We start from the raw sequence: 11,525 nt of genomic DNA, 5'->3' as shown, positions 1-11,525 counted from the left end.
ATCTACTTTGTAATTCCCTGATTGATAGTAAAGTATATTATGGCCGGAAATAGATGGGCCAAATGTCACGGTTTCCTGCTGCATTCAGGATGTAGCATTTAGATGATGCACATTCCAAATGTGGTAGGAAACTGCACCGACAGTGTGTATTCAGAAAAGAACGAGGCCAAAAAGGAGTGGGAAGAATCTGCTCCGTCCCGCAACCTGATTCAGGACCGCGGCAGCGGCCTGGATTGGTGCTAGGTGTGTGCGATTGCTGCAGACCCGACACAAATGGCATCGGCATAGTCCCACTGTAGTCGTTTTGGTCCGTCTGTTTCAAGCTTGTGTAATATTCAAAATTAAGGCCAAGACAAAACAAGCCATAAAAATAGACGTATTTCATTTAAAGTCCATTAATTGATCAGTACAATTCTGAGAAAGCTTGGGTTAAACAGAGACTTTTATTTGAAATTTACAAGTAGCTATAAACTAAAAGAAATTTACAAAACGTTTTTAGATGGTATCTAACCCTGGAGAAGGTAGCAAAAATTTCTAAAAATGCTAGTGGTATTTGTTGGAAATCCAGAGAGAAAAAACTTTTTTCCACATCTGGTGACATTTCCCTCTTGCAAATAATAATAATAATAATAATAATAATAATAATAATAATAATAATGGAAGCAGATATACAGTACACCTTAATATCCAAACATTAAAAACTGATTACCAATTGGCACCGGAAATATATTTGTTAAATATGCTAAATACTCTAGATACACAAGCCAAAAATAAATATTGGAAAATTTTACTTTACATGGTAAAACATGGAAAAGCATGGAGATACCAAAGGTAGAGGATTGGTTGTTAAAACTATATGAATATAAATGAATATAATATAAAACTCTATGAGATGATCAAGATGAATGTACTGAAAAATTTAGCACCCAGGAGGAGTGACTAAATAGATTCCCGTCCCCATACTGTTAATATATATATTTTAAAAGAATGTGTCTATTTTTCAAAATCAGAAGTAGCTTTTTAGCCACATCTGGATTTGTTTAAAATGTTGACAGTCTGTGTGTGCCTTGGATGGTCCCAGTCACAAAAATGGCCCCCAGATCCACTAAAGTGTCCCGTCTGTTTTAAAAAAACAAGAAATGTGAAAGATAAAATAAAACACACAAGTTGCCCTTATTTTCAGAGGGCTTGGACAGGTTCTTGACTAAGTTTGTGGCTCTGATGTTAGTTACAATTTCTGTGATGTCACTGTGATTCTGGATATATGTGCATGATTACCCCCTGCCCCCACCTCTGCGCGCGCACACACACACACACACACACACACACACACACACTACAAACTGATGTATTCTCAGATTAAGAATACACAGTAGTTAACTGATTGGTTTTTAATAACATGTCTTTGGAGATTGTCTGAAGTGTTTAAACTCCTTCATTTGCTTAGTTTGGAGTGACTTTCCTTATGTTCCTATGTGTGTGTGAGAGAGAGACTCTCCTTGTCCTGTAAGCGAGGCAGCCAGTTAGTATTGCCTCTTTCTCTGCACATCAAGATCACTTTCATTTAGTGTCAAAGAGCCACGATGAGGAAAAGAGAGCCTTGAGAAAGAGGAAGGAAGTAGAGAGATTGTGAGACGAGCAGAGACCAATGCTGCTGTTGCAGTAGCTAAAGTGGCAGTGGGCTCCATTTGTGTACATTGCTGGATTTTATCCATTCTGCCTCTGTTCCCATTCAGCCTTCCTACTGAATCATGCTGGACTTGTTGGCAATGACTCCTGGGCACAAAAGTGATAAGAAGATTGGCGTGGGTAAGTATCTGGAGTCTCCTCTCTTGGTGGTTCTTCCTCTGCAGGGTGTGAGGAGAAGTGCTGAAAATAAATTGGATAGGTCAGCAAAGCACAACACTTCCGAAAAATTGAGTTAGGTATTTATCAGGACCATAGAATCAGAGTTGGAAGAGACCACAAGGGCTGTCCCATCCAACCCCCTGCCATGCAGGAATACACAAAGATGCAACCATCTTGAGCATAAATTTAAAAGTGGGTTTTATGGATGAATGTTGATCCCTGAGTCCCCTCAGCTAGTGCTGTTCTCAAGGTCCCAAGAGAGAACCCCCTTATGCAAATAGTAATTAGATTAACGCTTTAACATTTGAACTATTATTCACCATATGATAACCAAGTTGAAACATTAGAAGTCAAACTTCTTCTGAGTTGTGCAACTTGTCTACTTGCAGGCTCTCAGACAGGAAACAGAGAGACAGCAAACATGTTTTCAGAGGCAGGCATTTTTCAGGCACTAAGAGTTCTTTTTACTCCAGAAAAAGTGCATGCGGTTTGACTTCTTTGGAAACAACATAGGTTGCTTAGCACACCTAGGGATTTCATCTACCAAAGGGGAATCACAAATTGTCCTATGTTAAGGTTATGAAAGTATGAAAATGCAAAGACAGTAAACATAGCCATAACACACACATTTGTCTTGATAACTGAACAGAAGGTCCCAGGTTCAGAATTACCGGGTAAGATCTGAGGATACTAATGTCTAAAATCCTGGATGGTTGCTGTCAGGAAAAGAATGATGGATCAATGGTTTGTTTTTGGTATAAGGCAACTTCCTATATTCCTATGATCATGGCAGGACAATATATATGTATATGTGTGTGTGTGTGTGTATATATATATTCATATTCCAATGTGTTTGACATTGCATGAAATGAATAAACCAACTATTTGATTTCTGGAAGAAATGCTGGCAGCAAAATGCTTTTCAGTTTCAGTGCAGTCATACGGCAATATTGTAAAATAATTCAAAACTCACAGTAAGCTTAGTAGCAACAATTCTAAAAGCAATGAATTGGAACAGTACTTTTCCTGTGCAAATGGCTAGAAATCTCTTGAGTTCTTAAAGGCATGTCATGACCATTACTAGTGTTATTCCAGCAACATGGGATTCTTAACAGCTCCACTTTATTCCACTTTGAAATCCAGGACAACACAGAAGGAGTTCAAGTGAAAGATTTATACATTCTAAAGAGAAACTGAAACATTCAGTCATAACAAATCCACTGATAGCATTTTAATTCAATCTGGCCATTTTTTCCATTTGGTATGGCCTAATTATGGATGATCATTGTAGACATAGTTATCTGGGAACAATAACTTTTTTATGGATAAGGAAAGCATTTACCGTAATTTGGTTCTAGACAATACCATCAGCAGTTTTGACTTGCAGATGTCCGAAGGGGAATGTGTGTGTGTACCTGTTCATATAGAGGACCTCTCTTATTTCCTCTTCCATTACCCATTGTACCATTCCCCCTGAGAGGTTTTGATCTCATCTGACATTTCCAGTGGTCAGGTCAACAGAGGAAAAATGATACCTTTACTGAGGATGTTGCTAATAGGATTTTTTTTATTATTAATGTAGACCACTTTGTCCTTGCAACAAAGGAGATTCAGGAGAGCTTTTCCAGACATCATCCATTAGGCTGCACATTTTACACTAGTTCATGTTGTTGTGTATGTATGATTTAAAAGTGAACAAACACCAGTTCTCATAAGTGTGTTCTGGATCTCAGAAGAATGCAGTAAACATATATTTATTACAGTGATTGAAGAACCTAATAAATTCAGTTCAAAATCAGAATGTTCTGCTTCTGCCTTCCTCTGTTGCTTAAAGTAAAAGTGAGCTTGTAGCAAAGGGGCAGTTTAGAATTCTTTTGTCATTAATATTTTTAAATGGATTATCCTCTAGGCTGAGGCCATGTGGTGTTAGTCTTTTTTCCTTTTGCCTTAAAAGCTTGAATGAGATGGCACTTCAATTTTCTCTCCTTCCTCAGGTGCTTTTGTACCTTTGTTATGTACAGTGGGCTCTTGGTATCCACTGGGGTTTGCTTCCAGGACCTCCTGTGAATACCAAAATCTGTGAATCCCCAAGTCCCATTATATACAATGTGCTAGAAAAATGGTGTCCCTTATATGAAATGGCAAAATTAAGGTTTCCTTTATAGAATTTTTCGGGGAATATTTTCAAGCCATAGACGGTTGAAACTGTGGATGCAGTATCTGTTGATACGGAGGGCAGACTACATGTCTTGCAATGGCTTTTAATCACTAGTGATAAATAGGCTGAATTGAAACTGCATCTCTTCTTCAAACAAGTGTCAGCATAGTACAGCACATGTTGATGGTGGCATGGGCAGAAGTCGCTGCATGGCTCCTTCTCTGTGGTGCCAGAAGAAGCAATGCTGCTGCACATCACACACCCCTGAGGTACCCAAAGAACCCAAGCACCTTCCCAAGATTTTCAGGCTTATATATGGTTTTCTTTGCATGGTAAAGAAGGAGCAAAATGAGACATTACTTCTGACATGCAAATGTGCATTTTCTAACGCAGACCATCTGCTCTGTTTTCACTCCGTAGGTCTCAAATTATGCAATTGCAGATAAATGGGATTTTTCTGAAAGTTGGATGTTTGTTTTTTATTGACTAATTTAATTTTAAAGTTCTGAACGAAAAAAGTAGCTGCCCTGAATGAAAACGTCTATAATAGGACAGATTGAATTAGATCAACCAGTTAACCAAATACTCCAAAAAGTAATTTATTGTCATTTAAATTTTACAAGGAGCAACTTGAAATTGGGTAGAGACTGAGTTGTTCTGTTATCCTTGTTCACATCTCAGACTACAGGAACTTTTTTAAAAAACCCTGATGAGGCAAACATAGAGCACAAGTAGGTATTGCAAAGGGAAGTTGGGTGTCTCCAGCTGTGATTAATATATAAAGACCAGTCTTGGAACAGTAATGTAAACTCCTTATTGCCACCATGCTGTGAATGCCTTTTGTTTAAAGTGAATTTTTTGTGTTTTTTATCTCTGGGAACTGAAGAAAATTTCATTTTGGTGCTGAAATCCTTATTTGGGGGACAAAGTCCTCATTTTGCACACACCCCATTGCTATACCTCTGCTCATGTATCCTCCTCACCTCACTCCACCCTCATCTCATGTTATGAGATTCCTAAGGATTTCTTAGATAGATGAGCCAAGTTTTTCTAATGTTTCCCTGGATTCAGTCAATGATAAGTTGTAAAGTAGACATTATTTGAATAAGAATCAGAATCCAGATAAAGAGCAAAGCCCACAGATAGAGAAAATGTCATTGAAAATGTACACAGCAGGTCTGAATGACATATATATGTTAGGATTCAGTGCAGTCTGTAGGGTCTCATAGATACTACCAGGAGGTATAATTTAGCTTGCACATATTTCCTTCTCCCTCACACATGTAGAGCTCCTGATGCATACTTCTGTAAAACTAATAGTAGCACACTTTGCACAGGAAAGTCCCAGTGTTTAGGTAGGGACTTTTGCTTTTGAAGCAGGAACATTTAATGTTGTGGGCTTGACTTTGCTATCAGATTTTGGCAAATAGGACTGTAAGTTTGCCTTAAAATTGGGGTAGCCAAAATATTGTTTCTGCAGATTGCAACTCCCACCATTCCACACATTTGGCTGTGCCAGCTAAGGCTGATAAGAGTTGTAGTTCAATATCTGGAAGGCTGCATTTTGCCCACCAGTGCCTTAAGACAACAGTTGGCCAAAGTCTAGCCAAGGCTTGGTAGATGCATATTAATAGTGCGGCTCTCTAATAATTAATTGTTAAAAGGTTCATTCATGATACAGAGAGAGTCTGGATATTTGAAAAGGAAACAAAAACAAGCAGGGCAGGAATAGGTGTATACCATTACTTAAAGCTGTAATGTAATCAAGGCTTTTTGAAGCTCTGTAGCAATATCTGTTAAGAGTATCTGTTGGTGCCCCTCTGGAGATCTGATGTAGGATAGAAAGAAGTTGGAAGGACAGTATTATCTAACTCCAACTTTGCTCAACCTGTGTTCTTATAAATAAAACTGAATATTGCAAAACACATTAGGTCTCCATCTTTCTCTCTTTCTAAAAATAAAACACAGAACTTGCCCTGGAACTTCTGTTTTGGGCATATGTTCTGCTGTATGTTCTTATCCATCTTAGATTAACAAATGTACTGTGTCATACTGTGTTTTAGGCTGCAGCATGTGGTCAAAATGACTATTTTCAATTGTTGGGGCTGATGGGATGCAACAAAGGCATTTTACCCTTTTACTTCTAGAATTATTTTGTAGTGCCCTTCATAACTAGTCTTCAAAAAGAGACATCCCCACTGCATCATATTTTTGTCTAAATAAAGAAACTTGTGTAATTTGAAATGACTTGAAAGCAATTAAGCTGTAAATTTCCACTTACTCAGAAAACACCAAGCCTATAAACCACTTCCTTTGTCAGTTGGTTGGATGTCACCATAGTAAAACGCTTTTAAAAAAAGGTGCCACTAACAAGCCATGAAATACTGTCATTTTGTTAACATCAATCCTATTTCGAACTCTGGTTTTCATTTTCTTAAAATAAGTACAACCTATCATGATACTTGCAGGAGAGAACATGTAGTTATTTCATAGCTATTTGTTCACAGTATATGCCAAAATCAATGTGAAATAGATTCAGGCTAAAGTTCCCTGCAATCCTAGGAGAGAATCCCAGTAGCCCTGATGAGAGGGCATCTTCTTCCAAGGTCTTTGATAACACTCCAGCTTTGTAGGAGTAGGCCTGCCTTTTGATCTGCCTCCTGATCCCCATTTGAGAGTTGTTTCAGCCCTGGCTGTTCTCCCAACATAGATAAAATTTTTAGACATCTCTTGGAGCTTATGTAACTCCCTCCCCATTACTTGTAATAGAAAGTTGTGGGACATTTTGCTTACCCCTCCCTTGAGGTGCAAAATAGCTATAAAATGGTGCCACAGTTATTTTCCCACAATTGGCAAAGCACCCAAATAGGTTTTGTTGCAATTCTGACATTGGATTGCTCTTCTTCCACCGAACCCCCTTTAATAGGTGAGCATCAGACAGATGCACATCAGGTTAACTGGGAGAATACATTCCCAATACTGGTTCAATGAAATGCATTCTCTATAATCCATTAGCAGGCTGAAGTACCTATATGTCATTGACAGCTCAGAAGAGAGGAGATTAAGCCATTCATGCTGATTTTATGTATTCAGCTAGAGTGGACATAAGTGGTCACAACTAAATATAAAGGGGACATTAAAACATTTGTAGAAAACTTTGTCCTAGGTAGTGCCATCTCATATTCTTTATACATCAGGATAGAAAAACCTGTGGCTTCCAACTGCTAGACTACATCTGCAAGCATTCTTGCTTATTGCAATTCTGCCTAGGAGTGATGGAATATGGAGTCCTGAGGGCCTCAGGTAACTCCACCCTTATCTATAAGGAAGGATCAGTTATTCTGAGTTATACCTTTCCCTTCCCACCATGTTTCATTTTTTCTAACTTCATATTTCACTACAATTCATTGGGATCAAAGATAAATCCCTTGTTAATTAAAAAGACTCAGAACACCCTCATCAAAAGAATCTGTCCACGTTTACTTGCTCCAGATGTATTGGACTACTTCTTTCATTATTGCTGACTGGTGTGCTAGGTGAGGGGAGTTGGAATACAACACATCTCCAAGGCATTAGATAGGGAAATGCTAGATAACACTATAATGTGTTTTGTGCCTTCAAGTCACTTGTGGACATATGACAACCCCATGAATTTCACAAAGTTTTCTTAGGCAAGGAATTCTCAGGTGCTTTTGCCCGTCCCTTTCTCTGAAATATCACCCCCAGACCTGGTATTCCTTGGTGATCTCTCAAGTAAGTATTAACCAGATCTGACCCTGCTTAGCTTTCAAGATCAGATGGGAACTGTTGCCTTAAGATATTTAAGCCCCATTAATTCGACAAATTGTATGTGCTTTATGTAGAGGCAACAGTTATATGAAGATGTTTTATTGTTTCTTTTTTATTATCAACCAATAACAATATTTCTTAATATTCCACACATAAAAATAAAGTTATTGTCAAAAAGATTAGAAGAAAAAAAAAAGAGAAAGCTTTTACTATGACCACTTAAGAGTTTAATGTCTTTCCTTTTTTAAAAAAGCACCAGGGGCATGCCAGTCCAGATGAACAACAAGTCTAAATCTCACTCTTCTCCTCTGAGCTGATTTAATAAAACCTGTAGAAGATTTGCTTTCCAAAGTGCATTAATCCTGCCAAGCACATTTTGACAGTATGCTGGCTTATAACCAAACCTTTTGCACAAGGAGAAAGTAGTTTGATGGCACAAAACAGTTCCAAATTTTTGCTGGCTCCTCTCCTGCAGTTCTTCTAACGCTTCTGAGGTTTGAGGGACCCAGTCAAATACTTTAGGATGGTGTATGAGGAGATGTAATTGGTATGAGAGTGGCAAAAACACAAGTGAATCTGTTGTGAGTGGAGCTGCTTTCTGTTCATGAAACAGCACAACTCTGCATATAAGGCTCTCAGTTTACATTCTGTAACTAGAAAATAGTGCAGAAAGGTTACCACTTCCTTCACATCTTTTATTTCAGTGCCTCATAATTGTTCTTTCTTGCTACACTTATGGTTGACATTTTAAGGGAATCAAATCTCTGCATGCAGCCTTGGTTCCCTCCCCTCATGTTCTTGACACGTATTTTGACATCAGATGTATGCTGGCATGGTTAGGTTTAGTTACTATTTATGTCATTTCCCCCCGTTAACTTTATAATGGTGATTCATCTCTGTACTCCTCAGTGATCTGGTTCACACATAAGATTAAACTGCAGTCTAGTATTATCTCCATGACCTGCATGGACCCATGCACTTCTCTTTACTCTCTTCAGCAAGGCTGTGACAAGCCGAGGAGAAGCTTGTCTGCATGCAAATAAACTAAATTATGGTTTAGGGAGCCACGCTCATTTCAAACCATGGTTTACAATTCTGGTTTATTTCCCTGAATGTAGTTAGAAGTAGTCACAACTGGTGCTTTGGATGAAATGAGAATCTGTGGACAGCTGACAATGGAAACAAAATTTTAGTGCTTCTGCTTGTGACTATCCAACAGGAGGAGAGGCAAGGGGAGTGAGAACATGCATGATGATTGCTCAGTTTTTTCCTGTTGAAGAAAGCTTTTGTTTCATTGTTATGTCTGAATGTAGTATTTATTTTCAAATCTTAATCTGAATTATTTTGTATTTTCATAGCAATATACAATTTCAGAGCTGCAAGAGTGCCACAGTTATCTCTCCATATTGGTGATGTAGTCCATATACTGGAAGACTGTGAAGGTAAGAAATTTATGTGGAAATGACTGCTTTGTTACTGGTTTGGAAATATGGCTGCTGTGATCATCTTTTTCAGTTAAGAGTGCAATAGAAGGAAAGATTTATTGGGAGAATGCATCCACATGACATTTTTATTTCAGTATAGACTCATAATGTTTGCTCTTTAGAAGGAATCTTGTTCTTCTCAGAATATACTTGTGGTGAATCAATAAGCTCTCATTCATTGATATCAAACTGAGATATCACTCTTACAAAATAGTCATATATATATGCATTTATTTATAAATATTTCTTTATTGCTTAAATACAAAAATTACAAAGTGATGTACATTAATAAAACAGACTACACACACAAATAAACATATGCTCTTTGTGTGACCCACGAAATAGATGCTTGCTTGGACTAACCAGAGAGGATTGCATAATGAATGTGTTTTCAATAAGCATCTAAACTAAGAATTGCTTAGCAACATGTTAAATATTTAGAAAAAAAACATCTGGTATAATAAATGCCATCACACTAAATGCCCTCTTTTGAGCAACCGCTGAGCAGATGTTAAGAGCAGGTGACACTACCAGTAGGGTAAATGAACTCAAAGGCCAGTTGGGTCTACAAGGGAGAAGGTAACCGGGTCCCAAATTCTGGAGGACTTTATAAAGTAACAACAAAAGCTTAAGCTGGCCTGGTAGTCAATGCACATCCTCAATACACTTCTTCAAGCAGAGATGTTACCTACTGTTGATAGGTTGCCCCATTCAAAGGCCTAGCTGAATCATTCTGTTCCAGTGTTAAGGGCACATGATGTGTATCATAATAGTCTAGCCTTGAAGTTACCAATTCCTAGCTATCTCTTTCCAACAATGGCTGAAACAGGTGTACCAGCCAAACCTGATAAAAGGCATTCCAGGTCACTAAAGCCATTTGGGGCTCCAGTGACCAGAATAAATCCAGGTGTATCCCCAAACTGCAAACCTGATCATTCAGAGCCATTGCAATTTAGATAGTTTACACCTATCCAAATAAGATAGGAATGGGGTGTTTTTAAATGTGTTTTAAACTTTTTGTAAATGTTTTTAATTTGTTGTTGTGGAAGCTGCCTTGAGTCCCGTCCTGGGAGAAAAGCAGCATATAAATAGAATAAATAAATAAAATAAAGTAAATAAATAGACATTTAAGATGATCACATGAAGACTTACTGTGACAGAATCATGGGGGAGTCATTAAGGCAGCGCACATGTGTGGAACCCTAAAATGATTCCCCAGCGTTAGGGAATTGTGAGCTCCTTCTAGTGTCCTGGAATCATTATTAGAGAGTAACTTTCCTATTCATGGAAATGTTGAGCTAATGAAGATTTTTATACCTGGCTCGCTGGTCAAATGAGGCTCAAACATCCCTGAAATGTGGAGGAAGCACATGTGTCTGAACGCCAGGCACTCCTCCTCAGTCATCAGGAAATCGACGCTCCCTGTAGCATCCCTGAATTGTTGCAAGGGCAGCGGATTTCCTATGAATGCAAACATTGCGTTCATAGGAAATCAGCTCCCTAAGAATGATTCAGGGACGCTAAGGAGGGAGCGACATTTCCCTGAAGATAGAGGAAGTGCACCTGGCTTCAAGACAAACATGCTTTCTCCACCTTTTAGGGACGTTTGAGCCACATTTGACCAGCAATGGAGTCAGGTATGAAAATCTTCAATAGAAAAGTCACTCTCTAATAATGATTCCACGGCCCTAGAGGGAGCTCACAATTCCCTCACACTGGGGAATTGTTCTAGGGTTACACACATGTGCGCTGCCTTAATGATTCTCCTGCAATTCAGTCACAGTAAGTTCTCGTGTGATCATCTTCATAGATAGAGCCAGCATGGCTTATTGGTTTGACTGTAAGATTAGGACTCTGGAGAATTGGGGTTTGATTCTTTACTTAGCCATGAAAACCTGCTAGGTGAGTCACACCCTCTCAGCCCCAGAAAACTCCATGATAGGTCTGCCTAAGGGTCACCATAAGTCAGAAACGTTTTGAAGTCACAATACAACACTCCTAGACATGGGAACCAATCTCCCACAAGGCCTCTGTTTTGTTAGGATGACGCATCGGTAGATGCGTCCCTGGGCAGTTTCATAAGAGGCACTCTGTGCTGTAACTTGTATCCGCTAAGTTTCCAGTGAGTCTTGTGGTGGAATACCTCCTCCAGTGGTTTTCTTGAGATTTTAAATCTGCAATTATGCTTAGTCTCAACGCTGTTTAAAGAGGAGATGATGATGATGATGATGATGATGATGATGATG

The 11,525-nt window shown here is 38.7% G+C and overlaps 1 protein-coding gene across 1 annotated transcript in view; it reads left to right on the top strand.

The window, feature by feature from the left end:
* Window positions 1-1,625: 1,625 nt before the first annotated feature.
* Window positions 1,626-11,525, top strand: part of DOCK2 (dedicator of cytokinesis 2) — a 336,713-nt gene continuing 326,813 nt past the window's right edge. Inside the window, exons 1-2 of the mRNA XM_042453565.1 lie at window positions 1,626-1,809; window positions 9,154-9,237. Of these exons, the coding sequence (XP_042309499.1) occupies window positions 1,752-1,809; window positions 9,154-9,237 (142 nt within the window). The 5' untranslated portion in view covers window positions 1,626-1,751. The remainder of the gene's footprint in view (window positions 1,810-9,153; window positions 9,238-11,525) is intronic.

Source organism: Sceloporus undulatus, chromosome 2, assembly GCF_019175285.1.
Source record: "Sceloporus undulatus isolate JIND9_A2432 ecotype Alabama chromosome 2, SceUnd_v1.1, whole genome shotgun sequence".
Taxonomy (NCBI): Eukaryota; Metazoa; Chordata; class Lepidosauria; order Squamata; family Phrynosomatidae; genus Sceloporus; species Sceloporus undulatus.
Note: the sequence above shows the minus strand (reverse complement) of the source record. Positions and strands in the feature narration are given on the sequence as shown.